The following is a 14,445-nucleotide window of genomic DNA, read 5'->3' as shown; positions in this document are numbered from 1 at the left end:
TCTGAGTTCCATTTCTTTCCTCCATGCTGTTTTAGCATACTGTATCTGGATCAGTCATCCACACGCAGTATGCTTCCTCTTTTCTGATATAAAGAAAATGAGTTTAGAAACACTTTTCCCCATGTAGGTTAAGCCAAAAAAAGGGAGGAAAAGCTTCTGAACTATTTAAAGCCATGCTGTGGAGAAGGGAATTTGTGACTTGGGAAAGACCATTCACCTCAAATTAAATTATGAGGTCACATTCTGTGTTCAGATGTGGCCACTGGAATTAATTGTGGCCTCTTTTGTTGCAAACTCTTCGTTTAAAATCATACTGTTTTATAAAGTAATATTTCATGTTCCTTTTTTTTCTTCTTCTATTCTATGAAAGCACCAGATACATATTTTGTAAAGAAAGAAAATAATAATAATAAAGCAACCTGCCCCACCCACAACTTTTCTCTATTAAGAATGACGAATTCCTGGACCAAAAGGGGAAACAGCTAAAATTACAACTTTGATAGTGGCTTTTAAACAGCATAATTACAGCATTAAATGTAACTAGAGGACCTACGCACAGACTAGATGGAACATATTTTTAACATTTTTCTCTTTAAGGTTGCAGAAAATTGACCACATCCTTATCATTGGCAAACCGGAGGTTTCTGTCTTTGCTTTGAAGTCTGATACATTTGACATTTACCGATTGTCAAACCTGCTAGTATCTAGAGGATGGAATTTTAATAATTTACAGTTCCCTCGAAGGTAAGTTCCTTGGGATTCTGATTGTTTCTCCACCACTTTCAGGTGGGGGAGACAGAGCACTGGTTAAGCACCTAAAATTCTCTCTTGGATTGATCAGACCCAAAGCACTTCTAGACCACTTGTTCCCCAGTGGCCAGTCAGACGTCTGTGGAAACCTACAAGCAGGAGATCAAGACAAAATGTCCATATTCTGTTGCATCTCAGTTGCTGGAATTCAGAGGCCAATTTGCTTGTGATCTTGAGCTGATACATAGCCGTCATAACCCATAGCTTTGAGAGCCTTAATCCTCCATGAATTTGTCTTCATCTTTTTAAAATGTAGGCTGGTGGGCTCTCACTACATCTTGTAGGGAGTTCCATAATTATTAGAAAGGGAGGAAAAAGCAAATATCGCTGTCCACTTTCTCCATACTAGGAAATACCTTTCCCACACCTATCCTGTGGGACATATATTAAAATTGCCAGTTTCCGTACTTGAAAAATAATGTGAGAGAAAGAGATGCATTCTCCCCATCTTAGCTATTTTGTATGGTTTCTCATTCAGGGTAACAATTTTGCTTCTGTAAAAAATACTTTCAGAGATTATGCTTATTCCAAGATATTTGGAGATGTTATATATAAAATTTGGGATTCCATCCTTGGTTCAGTTGTAGACCTATTTTGGGGGGGGAATGTGAACCCAGTTCTGCTAAAGATTATGGTTTTCAGTAAAACAACCAAGGTCATACCACGCATTTACTCCATACTTTTGTAAGTTGCCAACTAAGTTGATTGATACCTTCTTGTTAGTGCTAGAATATACAATTTCTCAAATGTGACTTTCATAATTACAGAGTAAAATCATAATCTTATTTTCTGTCTTGTGGATGGCACTGATAATTACAAAGAGATAAAAGGATATAAAAAATATTTTCTCCACACTCAAGGAAAAGATTTGCTTCACGCATTTAGATTTTATTTGTCATAGCTCTTAAAAAACTAGTCTTTCCACTCTCCAAAGAAAATTTCTGCTTCTGGCCATTCTCTTAAGATCTAAAATTAGGAAGCTTGGATTGGAGGGGACTATTTAGAAGAAGCCCAGACTTAAGTAGCTTTCTTACTCTTCTCAATTATTTGAAAGATAAATACTTCTGTTCAGCTATAATAATTACTAATCTGTTAATGAATACTTGCACCTTAGGTCTTTCTTTGCATCATCAAAATTGGACTAGATTACTTTTTAAATTATTTTAGATTTATGATTTTAGCTTCTCATAATTTCATCTGTGCAAGGTTATTTTAAGTGTGATTATTGATATTAGCAAAAAAGAAGAAAACATGACCCACTTTCCTCAAAACACAAAACAAAAAAAACCCTCCCCAAACAAAACAAAATACTAGCACACCCTGAACATATTTTATATTGAATAAAACTATCACCTGATCAGAGTAAATTAACTGCAGCCATACATAAAATAAAACCATATTTTGCACTCATGTCTCCCTGCAGAAAAGCATTGGAAAAGTAATTTAGCCACCATCTTTTTTTTCTCCTGTTACTTAACTGCTAATACACAGAAGATAATGTACATTTGCCAAGTTACCAAATGGCTACAAAACATTGGCAGACGTTTTGGGGAATATAACAGGAGGGGATGTGGGAGCTTAGATGTTTCTTTTGAACCTTAATTTGAAATGTCTGCATCCTCCTAATTATGAAGGGGACAAGACTTTGTGCAGATTTGGTGTTTAATGAAACAAAATGGTGCAAAAGTCTAGTGTTGCTTTGATGCCTTTGCCCAAAGACATTTGTTTAAATTATCACAAAATAGGCTCTGATTGTGAAGAAAAGTAACATTTTGTCTTTCTCCATCTCTTTCCAAGTATTCATTTCTGCATAACACTAGTGCAAACAAAACCTGGGTTGGCTGAACTACTTCTGAAGGATATTAGAGAGAGTGTCTCTGAGATCATGAAGGATCCCAAAGGAAAGACTACTGGCATGGTAAAGGAAATTCTGAATTGATTTTTTGAGATTTGCTGTTATTGAAACATGTCCAGACAAGGCAGTGGCCCTTCTAGTCAGTAGAAAGCAAATCAGAGAATAGGGCTCACACTTGGATGGGATTATACTCTGAAAAATCAAGTTGGAAGTTTGGGGATATTGTTGGGTTCACACCAAGATCCTGGGATACCTAGATTTCAGCCCTTGGCCAAGGATGCTTTTTATTTCACTGTGGGTGGGCTGCCTACCAGATTCATTCAGAAAGATGTCAGGTTGGACTGTAATTGACACAACCCTTAATTACATCTTAATTGATTAATTGATTGCAGTGCATTTATTTTAGGTCATTGTTGAACACTGTTCAGTGTGTTCCAGACTATTGACCAGGACTAGTTATAGGAAGCATATTATTTCCTAGCTTAGAAAGCTGCTTGGGCTGTCCTTCATTTCCAGGTACAAATTGTAGAGCTGATTAAAGAAATAAATTATTTGGAGATAAACTAGCTGGAGAACTGCCTTCTCTCACATTAGTTTAAGTCAGCGTGTAGGTCTTCCAGAGAGGTCTTATCTGGTGTGCACTGGATGGAAATTCAATGAAGGGCTTTTTTTCCAGATTCTGTCTGTGTATAAGCATTTCAGTTGTCGTTTTCTGTTAGATCTTTCTTATGTTTCAGCTTTGCTGTATTATTGTGACTTATGGTAAAACAAACAATAAGAGTACTTCTAGTGCCTACACCCAGGAATTCCCTTCTGAGGAAAGCTTCTCTAGAATTTCTGTAGGTGATCTGCCCTTATCACACAGCCCCTTTGTATCTAGGCATTTGATAACTAAAATAATATGCTCTGCTTTAATGTTTTTCTTCAATTTTTAAATGGGCTTTCATTTATTTATTTTTATTTGCTCCTGATTTTTATATGGCTTGTGGGGTATGTGTGTGTTGTTGCTTATTTGATAAGCCCTGGATTTTATTGTTAGCCCCCTTGGGCATTATTTATGCAAATACAAATAATAATACATTTCAGAAGTAATCTTGCATGGGATAAACCTTAGCTGATCATTGCATTCTGTTTTGTTTGAATTTATAGGCTGCAATCTATGGCATGGCACAAGCCATTCCTGACAGAAACCTGATTTCAGAAATTGTTGGTGGTTATTTGGACAACCTGTACAGCACAGATCCTCGTCCGTTTGCTGAAGCGCACATGAATGGTTCTCCAACCGCCCACTGATTTTTAGCAATATACTTCAGCTGTTGGATTATATTCTAAAGAATTCAAGGGAAAGAGAATATCATTTGGAAGTGTTCCTTCTGCAGATACAGCTCATAAAGGAGTTTGATCTGCTTGTATAACAGTCCCTCTTAGGTTAAACACAAATTCAATCCCTTAGCTTAGATTGGCTGTTCAGACCTGCGAAACTTCAGAAATACTCTCTTAACTTCTGAGTCTTTGTATTTCTTACGATAACCCATTGCTGCTCCTAGTTCTTCAAGGGACAGCAGGCTTAAGGGCAATGGAATTCTGTTCTGTCATTCTTCACATCTCTTGAATGACTTTTACCACCGAGCAGTGAGTTCAACAAAAGGTTGCATGTAAACATCCTTCACAGACTTTAGGATAAAGTAAGGGTGGTGTTTAGTTCACTTTGCGGGAATTTGCTCTGATTGAGAGGAAATGGATCAAAGGAAGAAAGGGACACTTCCTTCTTTCTCTGTACCTGCAGGGTGCTTTTCTCTTTCCCTAGATTTTGTTTTATTGTGACCTCTCAGTCTTTGAGCCATGCAGATCCATGGAGGTACTAAGGATAAAATGGTTCTTCCATATTGGGGAGCGTTTGTCCTACTTTCTTACTGCACTGGGAGAAAGCAAATTGTACTTTTTAAAAGGCAGTGTCCCTGTTTGAGAAGTTCAGCTTCTTAAACTGCTCACGTTTCCAGTTCTGTCATTTGTTAAGCGCCTTTATGGACTTAGAGCACCAGTGAGTGTAGTGACTCAGAGCACCAGTGACTCAGAATGTAATTATTTGTAGGACACAGCGCTCCTTTTCAGGTGCTGCACTGATTGTCAGACACATTCTTAAGAAAGCACACACAGATGTTGCCTTAAATGCTGAGAGCATCCCCACTCAGAAGCCAGGAAGGAGGTAGCATGATCAATTCCACAGATGATCGCTTCCTTTATGGCACTACACTGAAAATAACCTCAGCCTCAGGTATAATATACTCCTCCTCCTTCTCAGTATGTTGTGTTGTCTGAGCTCAGTCCACCTGTAGATAGCACTTTGCAACTTTGCTATGGATACCTGTGGTCTAGAAGCTTGGCCTTAATGGGTTAGGCATTGCTTCTATCCCATTGTTTAGTTTGCTTCTAGAAGTAGCTATGGCTCCTGTGGGAAGTTCATGGGCCAAAGGGCAGGCACATTAACTTTTTATTCCAAGGCTTGAGGTGAATGGAGAACAGTTCTGTTTGGCCTTGAACCATTTCTGTAGATTACTAGGTACTTCACTAGATCACCCAAGATTTTATTGCCTTCAGTCAGCAGTGCTCCTCTGAAGAATGCATAGAATCAAATATTTAGTTGTATAGACTAATGTTCCTTTCACTTATTATTGTACAATCCTTTGTGACTTGATGTGTTCAGGGTCTATGTTGTTATGTGAATCTTGGGATTAATCATTTAGCTCTTTGTGGCCATCTTTCTATTTCAATTCTGAATGGAGTGAATACAAAACAACTTGATGGTTAATTGCCTGAAACATGGACATGTACATGTACTAATTACTCTGTTTGAACAGATACCCAGGTATGGTTTCCAAATATATTAAGAAAGGAAAACTTGACTGCATCCCTCATACTTGTGTACTTGTAAATTGTTTTCATTCATGTTCTAGAACAGAATGTTAATTTGTAAGATCTTAATTTCAGTTTAGTACTAATACATATTCAGTAGTGCTTTATTTCAATACTTAACCCATATATACTTTCTCATCCATCTTGTACATGTTTTCAGGTTTAAAATAAATGTCTTTTTCTCCCTCACTGTGTTTAAAATATTGGAAGGTGGCTTTTTGGGGGGGGGTATAAGATTTGGTTTATGGGAAAGCTGACCTCACTGATCAAGTTTGCATTAACTGCCAAGACGATTAGGACTTCCATGCCTGAAGTTTCTTGCAAGCTAGGGACACTGTGGGGGTTAAAGAGAAGTCAATATGGCAGCTGTGATCAAAATCCTTTTATTGTGGCAATTTTGTTTCTCTCTCATTTATAACTCTCTAGAACTTTTGGGGTAATTTCAGTTCTAATTAAAATCCATCTATGTCATTATCGTTCAAGGGTGATGGATGTAAAAGGAGGGCATATCCCTGTCACAGGCTACCAGAGGTATGTTTACAAATGAAAATCTGCTGCCTATCTTTCTTTGATAAATGTGAATTGACAGAGCTTGCGAGAGGTTTTAATTTCCTGCCTTCTTCTGTACTAGCCTAAACTGAACTGGGTGTGGTTTCACATAGCATGATGGATAAAGCCATCTTAAGGGAGAAAAACCACCATGATTTGCAAATTGCAGTATACAGGCTTGCACATCATCAACCCAAAGTTCTGCCTACCTCGTTTTAAAAGTACATTTACCCAGTTTCAGCATTTCCCTGTCTACCCTTTACATGACGCTGAGCAAGGCAGGAAACGGTGCTGAAGAGAAATACAGGGGATAGTACATTGTGTAAGAACGGGCTTTATTAAAACTGACAACCACAGTTGACTTCTACACCAACTTAATACTGCTTAGCATGGTTACAGACTAAAGAGCCCTAGAGACAGATATTGTGACAAGACAGATTAATAATGGATAACAAATGAATTCACAGCACTGGTGCCTGTTGGGATGTGTGACTGTACAGTAAGCAAATACAATGCCTCTACAAAAAGATGGGTTCTCCCATATTAACTGGATAGTGAGGCTAGATTACTTATGATACCTTCTGGCAGCTTAAGATGCAGAATTAATTGGGGGAATTCTGGGAGTTGAAGTCCACTCATCTTAAAGTGGCCAAGTTTGGACAACACTGGCTTAGGAGCTACCTTGACAGACAAAGATGGGGTGGGCACTTTAGGCTAGCGTGTTTGCAACTTGCTCTATGAAACTGGCCAAGTTGATGTCCCGCTCAGATAAGCCAGCACACTCGTGCGTGCTTAAGGTTATATGAACCTGAAAGAAACAAAACGTCTAATTAGTACAGCAGTTATGAGAATGCAGATACTTGGAAGAGCTAAAAGGTCCATTTTTTAAGTGCAGACTGATAGACATTCATTCATTCATTCATTCATTCATTCATTCATTCATTCATTCATTCATTCATTCATTCATTCATTCACCATTGGCCTCAGTGCATATCAATGAAATTTAAAACAGTCTGTGCCATCAGGATTAGGGAACTGTGTCACTGTGGTATAGAAGGCTTTTTTTAAAGAGTTGCATTGCAATTGATAGATTGATCTACTTCAAATGCAAGATGAGACCCTCCTTCCATATAAACTGTGGGCCAATCTACAATTTATGCTGGAACCATGCCCCCCTCCTCCTTTTGCTGCATTATAAAAAGATGGGTGGTTGCCTTTTAACTCTTCCCTATAAAGCTTCTTCCCCTACCCTGAATACCACACGTTTGTGGAATGAACACTTCTGATAAGGCTTAAATACCCCCCCCCCCATTTTGCACAAATGTAATCTCTTATGGGTTTGGACAGCTAGAATAGTGTAAGCACTATGGATTGGATGGACCTATGCCACAATTGGCTTATAGTTAAAATAACTGTATCTAAGCTTGAACAGAGAGCCAGATTAGTGGTGTGATAAAAGGCATCAGGCTAGAAATTGGGAAACCATGAGGCATGAAACCAGGTCACTCTCTTTCAGACCTAGGAAGAAGGCAATGGAAAACTACTTCCAAAACACATTGCCAATTAAACTGCGAGAATGACTCAAAGGCAAAAAAAAAAGTTTGAACAACTCTTATGTCTTACTTTGTTGTAAACATTAAACCATTCAGGATGATGATCCAGTTTTTCTGCTTGTAGAGCTACTCTGGTCATAAATCCAAAGGCCTGTTCAAAAGATGAAAGAGGAGATTTAGAAAAGGACAGAAGCAAAGAAGTGAAACTACACAGATTCCACTGTTAAACCATATAAGCTAGTTATTAGTATTGCTGCAACTGAAGAGTACACTGCACGAATCACACAACTAGGGGTCTATCAGTATACTTGGGTGCACTATCCAAGGACGGCTTTTGGTTTCAGTTCAGAGTGAGGCAGACTTACTGCACAAGGAACTAAAGCTTCCAGCTTACACAGCCAGTGGTGCAGGTTGCTGGGAGTTGTAATTCTGTAACATCTGGAAGCCTATTGCAGGAATTGAAACAGGTAGTCCTGGACTTAGGGCCATTTGTTCAGTGACTGTTCAAAGTTATGACGGTGGTGAACAAGGGGTGCTTATGACAGGTCCTTATACTTGTGGCTGTCGCAGCATCCCCATGAGCATGTGATCGTGATCCGGGTGCTTGGCAACCAGCTCACAATTACGTCACAGCATCCCGCAGGTATGTGATCACCATTCACAACCTTCACTGCCAGCTTCTGACAAGCAAAGTCAATGGGGAAGCTGGCAGGAGGTTGTGAATGATGATCACGTGACTCTGGGACTCTGCAACTGTGTGGGATTCACCTAATGACAGCAACTGGGACTGCCACAACGGCTGTTGTAAGTCAGCATGGTCACATGATGTGCCTTATGACCACGTTGCTTAGCAACAGAGTTCCTGGTCCCAATTATCATTGGTAAGTGAGGACTACCTGTACAGCCATTAAAAAAAAAAAAAGTTTAAATACTCCTTTTATCTGCATTCACACCATTGTGCAAAATTACATGCAGCTTTTGAAAAGGTTACTGATCCTTACATTAATAGAAGGAATGGTTTTAGAAAATTAAAGCCACCTAAAAGTTTGAAGGAGCATCAGCAGTATCATATTGCTTGAAAGAATACTTAAAATTTGCAGTATAACCCAGAAATGATCAAGTCACTGGTAAGGTTCTTTTTAATTCAGGAGAGAGGTTTGCTGTGCTAGATAGAAATACTTGTTTTTAATGTACAGTTTTGTGGGGTTCTGTTTGGTTTTGGTTTAAATGCCAACAGGATCTGCTGGCAAGAGTGATACGTCTTAGAATCACAGCTGTTATGGGGAGGAGTTCAATCCTTTTCTCCTCATCTCCAAAAGAAAATTCGTCCTATGCAGTTACGACTTCCATAAACAGAAGGGTGCAAACAGGTGAGTGAGTGGGATTGCCAGACCCAAGCAGATGTTTGAGTTGAGCTTTTCCTGACAAGCACAACAGAAAAAAGAAAAATCAGTGCGCCATCCTTGATTCCAGTCATTGGCATCCTCTCCAACCTTTTGGAATGGAGTGGAAAAATAATTAATAGGTGGGCCTGAGGCTATTTGCATTTGAATCCAAGGTACATTCAGACAGCAAATGGGGATGGATTTCAGAGCCACTCTTTGCAGTTCTAGGTCTCTAGGAAGCAGTTGTAGCACCAACAGGTAGAGCTACACTCCCTTTCCTCTACCGCAGGAGAATAAGCAATCTTGCAGTCCTGCATAAAGAGAAGCGCTAGTGAGTATTAACCTGTGCACCTGCTTACACATGTCAGAGCTGTGGCACTGCAGTGTTGGGAATAGGTATCTTCCCAGCTATATTGTGTCCACTGCACCTGTGCTGAGCCTAATATTAAGCATTGTTCCCAACTCGTGCATAAGGCTGACTTTCTTGGAATGAAAGTGCTTTTGTACCCGATTGAAGTCCTTGAAATGGAACTCCTTGTAGATAGCATCTCTGCCTTCCACCTCGTTCCATCCTACCGCTCTGAGATTTGGCAGGAGCTGTTCTCTCTCTTCACCGCTCAGTCGGTGGGCTTTTCCTGCCTAGGAGGACAAAATGGAGAAAGCAGGTGCAACAGACATCTAGGTAAATCTGCTCCAAGCATGAAGAACAAGTCTACGTAGAACTTATTTTCAAATGTATCTAGGGCATCTAGAATCTAGGGATTTTTTTAGTCTTCAGGAGTCACCCTTGTGAACAGCTTGTGATCACCCTTGTGATCACCCTACCAGATAAATACAGAGATTGCAAACTTACAGCACTGCAACCTTCCCTAACTGGGGAGGTGATGGGAGGTGTAGTCCAACACATATAGAAGGCACAAGTTGGGAAAAAGTTATGCTTCTACATTGGTTCCAAAAGTTCTTCCACACAGGCACATCACACTGAGAGTTGAAATCTTCATGCAAAGACATCCAGGCCTGATTTCGCCACATGTAACTCTTGTTCAAAGTAAATACGGATTGTGGGAAAGTTCAACAAACTGTAGTGCTTTGCTCCTTTGTTTGTCTCAATGGTAGGGACATGATGGTTCTCACTTGTTTTTATTAAACTGTTGGGATCCTGTTTAATCTAGGTGAAATGTACGTTTCATTTTGTCTAGGTATCCATTTGCATTACTATCCACTAATAAACGTTATTAACTTTTGTTATTTGAAATCCAAGAAAATAAGCAGCTTCTATTTTGGGGAGGAACAGTATATGCAAGAAGGTTTGTATCAATACAAAAACCATCCCATCATTTATGGTCCTTTCTTGGAAGCAGTTAACATACACTAGACCACCTTGTTGGGGTCTGTTAATGACATAACTGTGGCCACTAATTCGATGGCAAATATGTTGTCGAACAGAATGTTGAAAAGTTGCCATCCAGCAGAAAAATCTAACTGGTCATTTTCACTGCTCAGTTCTACATGCAGAGATCGTCTTTACTGCATGGTCATGCTAAGTTCTAATGCCACGAGCCATGATCAACTGCTGTGATAATTTACACTGTACACTGTAATTTACACTGTATTCAGTTTGTAAGTTAGTTGCAGTGGGAGGCTGAGGTTGAGGGAAAGCATGAAAAGCAGAGTGCTCATCCCAGGGAAATAGTTAACTAAAAGGCACCTTATGTTTATATATATGGGAAAAACCAAATCTTAATAAACAGCTTCTTCCTCGGTTAATGGTTAAAGGCTATTGCATCATTAAACACTGTGCTTTAAACTTCTATGGATACTAGGAGGAACAGATGGTGATAAATAGAAACATGCCAGAAGCTCTTACTATTTGCCATACTGTTAGTTTCCTTTGAAGGGCAATTGTTGTGCAACAGTTCTGAAACTTTATGATGAATGTTAATGCAAGGCAAAGAAAATGGGGGAAAAAGAATAATTCAGTCTAGATCCAACTCAACATTTTATGAGTTTCTGCTTTGAGGATTCTAGAATCCAGCTGAATTTATTCCAGTCTTGGCCTTCATGGATGGGATAGATTCATTCTGCTATACCCCACCTAGCAAGATAATTGTGTGTGTGTGTGTGTGTGTGTGTGTGTTTATATATGGTTTCAAAGTGATAGTAGGACACCAATAAGCATCTGGAAAATCTGTAGACTGCTCGATTTAGCGATTTAGAGCAATACATTCATAATTCTAGTGAAGAAACTAAATTCATAATTCTAAAAGAAGGCCTCTATGGAAATTTTATTGATCTATAGCATCCTACAGAATATTTAGGAAGTTCCCCAAAGGATTTCCTTGTATGTTTCTCCCAAAACCTCACTTTCATCCTCCTTGTGTATGCTAAGTACAGCATTTTAGTGAATTGAAATCACCCAGGGTAAACACTGTCCAACAAAATAAATCTCCAGCCACTGCCCTTTTAGTGAGATCACCTGATAAACCTGTCGCTGGTATCTTAGCGACACTGATAAGGCTTTTAGAGAAATGAGACAGAGAAGGTTTATGTCTGCCTTTGATCCTGCCCATGCTTTTATTACTGGATAACTAAAAGCCAGGCAATGAAAAAAAAATGGGGAGGGTCAATATCATAAGCATGGATTTCACGATAAATTGTGCTCCACATAAGACTGAAGTCAATGTGTTCCAGATACCACATAACATTCTGAACCTTGTCATCTATCTTCGCACATATCAAATGCGGCAGCTCTTTTCTTGACTTTGCATTGGTTAAATTAGTTTATTAGTATTAAACCAATTTAATATCAATGTTAATCTTTTTAGTAAGCCTCCCTATTGGAGAACAAGTTAAGTCCAGCCGTGAAATTGCACCACAATTTTTCAAGCTGTAGGCTGACCCATGATCAAGATGGATAAACTAGGGATGAATAAAAGGAATACCTTGATTTGTTAAAGAGTTTTTTTCAGGTGAACAATCTTTCCATACAATACAAAGAACTGATTTTAAAGGGATAGGTTCTGAGTTCATTCGGTATGGGGTGATAAGGCAATCATCTTAGATAGTGATAGAAGTCACCACCCCAGCAAGTCCTTTGGTAGATGTCTACCAAGGATCCAGAGATTTTGAATTAAGCTTCCCAAAATTCCACAGGTCGTGCTGGCTGTTGAAGTCCAACATACATAGAAGGCACTGCCAGGTATGAATGTAAACTTGGAATAGGGACAGAAACAATGTCCCCTCAATGGGCTGAGCCCCCATTCTGGGCTACTAAGCCAAGTGGTGTGATCAGGTTCCCACAAGCACCAACTCAGCAGAGAACAGTATGGTTGAAGCCCTGTTTCCCTCCAAGGCTGTGTGCCCCAACTCTCCATACAGCACTAACAATAATCGAAATGCCATTTCTCTTGATTTGTATTTTCCCCTGTGATACGAAGAATTTTCTGGATGCTATTATTTGCTTGCTATTACCTGCCTAGCCCAGCACCCCTTGACAAGCCTATGCCTTTGTCACCAAGTTGCCAATCCCTGAATCAGAAATGTAGTTAACAGCATTTGACTCACGTGGGGTCCAAAGAGAGAAGTGTTTTACTTTCATTTGCAGGCTCAAAGTTCATTACAAAGCTTCTGTATTCCCAGTGCTAACAGCCACAACCTGACGTTTTCCCCACCAATCTCCCTGCCAATCCCCACCAAAGAGTTAGTTTGGTCTAGTGGTGAAGGCACAAGGCTAGAAAGCAGAGACTGTGAGTTCTAATCCCGCCTTAAGCATGAAAGCTGGTTGTTGATTTTGGGCCAGTCACTCTCTCTCAGCCCAACTCACCTCACAGGGTTATTGCGGGGAAAACAGGAGGAGGAAGGAGCGTTATTTAGTTTAGCTTTAGTTATTTATAAAAATAATAAATGCGGGATAAAAAAAAATCAAATCCAATTGCATGCACAGTCTTCTTTCCCTGGTTAAGATTTCATTTTTAAAGACGTCTGAAACATCTTGCCATATGTGACTTTTCTTGCAATGCGTGCCACTAAATATTGCACATATGTTTAAAAGAACACATGAAACCAGTTACAGCAGGCTGCAGAAAATACTTAAGCGAGGAGGAGGCCAGCTCAAGAGCGGATTTCGTTTTCTAGGTTCCAGACCCCGAGAAAAACAACAGAGGCCCAGAAGATCTGCTCTCGCCTACAAGAGAAAGCAACTGGGAATTTACCCAAGGCATAGCAACCCCTTTCTGGCTTCAGCTGGGGCAACGTTAATATTACCCATCTCCCTTAAACTTTACAATACGAAATTATGTCTGAACATGCCCCCCCCCCCAACATCCTAGAAAACAGCTGGCTCTTCCTGGAAGCTTTGCCACACAACGCCTGTCAGATTAATCCCCTTGGTCAGACGAAGGGCGGCTGCGGTTTGATACGACGCCTACCGGCGCGTTTTCACACTGGCTAGTCCGCCCACCCTCCTGCCTTTCAGGAGGAAGGTTATAGCCGGAGATCCGCCGCTCTTCCCAGAGAGCTCATGAAACCTATGCAGCGAGAGATTAGACGGACGGACGCACAGCCCCAGTTCCAAGCAACCACTGCAGACTCGATCTCGATCGTTTCCCTCTCACAGGACGGCGCGCTGGGCTGGGATTAAGAATTAACCGGGGCGCCGGCAGCTGCAACCAGTCTCCCCCCGACCCAGCCCCGCGCGCCCAGCTCAGCGCCAATTCCTCTACCGGAGGGGGTGGCTTCCAACTTTCCCCCGCAGCCCCGTCGCCCGTCCTCGGAACTCACCATGCTGGCAACCAGGTAGCGCAAGCAAGAAGCGCGGGCTCGGCCGGGGATCTCCGGCGCGACTCGGGAGGAGGCGGCGCGGCCGCGCTCGGCGCCTTCGGCCGCGGACCAATGCGGTGGAAGCGGAGGTGGGGCGCGCCGAGAGCTCCGCTGGCTCTTTTCGTGATGGAGAGGAGAGGCCGAGCGGAGGTGCCGTCGTAAGAAGACGGCTGCCTTTGGCCTTGGGGTCTCCGGGCTGGCCCCCCCGCCCTCCTGTGCCTGGGAATAAAGGGAGTTGCAATCTCAAGGCATCAAGCGGCATGGCTCTTGGGCAGAGCAAAGCGCTCCGCGATTCCCCTCGCGGTGCAATCCAAGAACCCTGCTCGGGTTTTGTTGGCTATGAAGTGGCATGCTTTGGGCTTAGCCCGGGGTCTATGAATCGGGCTAATTATGGTTTACTCAATGAAAAGAAGAAGAAGATAAAGATGCTGAGCTCAACAACTCTGCAGTTTCATGCAACAGCCTTGTCATCCCAGGCTAGACGAGGGACCAGATCTGGATCAGTAGTTAAGGCAGTGTTTCTCAATCTTGGCAACTTTAAGATGAGTGGACTTCAACTCCC

General features: G+C 41.0%; 2 protein-coding genes across 4 annotated transcripts in view; one reads left to right on the top strand and one right to left on the bottom strand.

Annotated features, from left to right (window-relative positions):
• SGPL1 (sphingosine-1-phosphate lyase 1) overlaps positions 1–5,767 on the top strand; it is a 47,667-nt gene extending 41,900 nt beyond the window's left edge. For all 3 annotated transcript variants that reach the window (XM_088144364.1, XM_088144365.1, XM_088144366.1), the window contains 3 exons: positions 598–744; positions 2,608–2,728; positions 3,815–5,767. In XM_088144364.1, coding sequence (XP_088000490.1) covers positions 598–744; positions 2,608–2,728; positions 3,815–3,958 — 412 coding nt within the window. In that variant the 3' untranslated portion in view covers positions 3,959–5,767. The remainder of the gene's footprint in view (positions 1–597; positions 745–2,607; positions 2,729–3,814) is intronic.
• Positions 5,768–6,445: 678 nt separating this feature from the next.
• Positions 6,446–13,974, bottom strand: PCBD1 (pterin-4 alpha-carbinolamine dehydratase 1). Its single transcript, XM_007432751.4, has 4 exons — positions 13,845–13,974; positions 9,573–9,704; positions 7,751–7,831; positions 6,446–6,935 (listed from the first exon to the last, which is right to left on the bottom strand). Exons 1-4 carry the CDS (start codon positions 13,845–13,847, stop codon positions 6,837–6,839), a joined length of 315 nt encoding a protein of 104 aa, XP_007432813.1. The 5' UTR covers positions 13,848–13,974; the 3' UTR covers positions 6,446–6,836.
• Positions 13,975–14,445: the final 471 nt, after the last annotated feature.

The sequence above is a fragment of the Python bivittatus genome, unplaced genomic scaffold (genome assembly GCF_059951505.1).
Source record: "Python bivittatus isolate LINGU-HERP-01145 unplaced genomic scaffold, Pbiv_v1 ctg000400_np1212, whole genome shotgun sequence".
Classification (NCBI taxonomy): domain Eukaryota; kingdom Metazoa; phylum Chordata; class Lepidosauria; order Squamata; family Pythonidae; genus Python; species Python bivittatus.
The sequence above is the reverse complement of the archived record's forward strand: the minus strand, read 5'-3'. Positions and strand labels throughout refer to the sequence as shown.

Excerpts from the sequence above, each read along its gene's own strand:
- PCBD1 (XM_007432751.4), bottom strand. Across the intron at positions 7,832-9,572 it reads ATTTCAAGGACTTCAATCGG|GCCTTTGGATTTATGACCAG; the intron begins GTACAAAAGCAC and ends TCTTTTGAACAG. Across the intron at positions 6,936-7,750 it reads GGTTTAATGTTTACAACAAA|GTTCATATAACCTTAAGCAC; the intron begins GTAAGACATAAG and ends TGTTTCTTTCAG.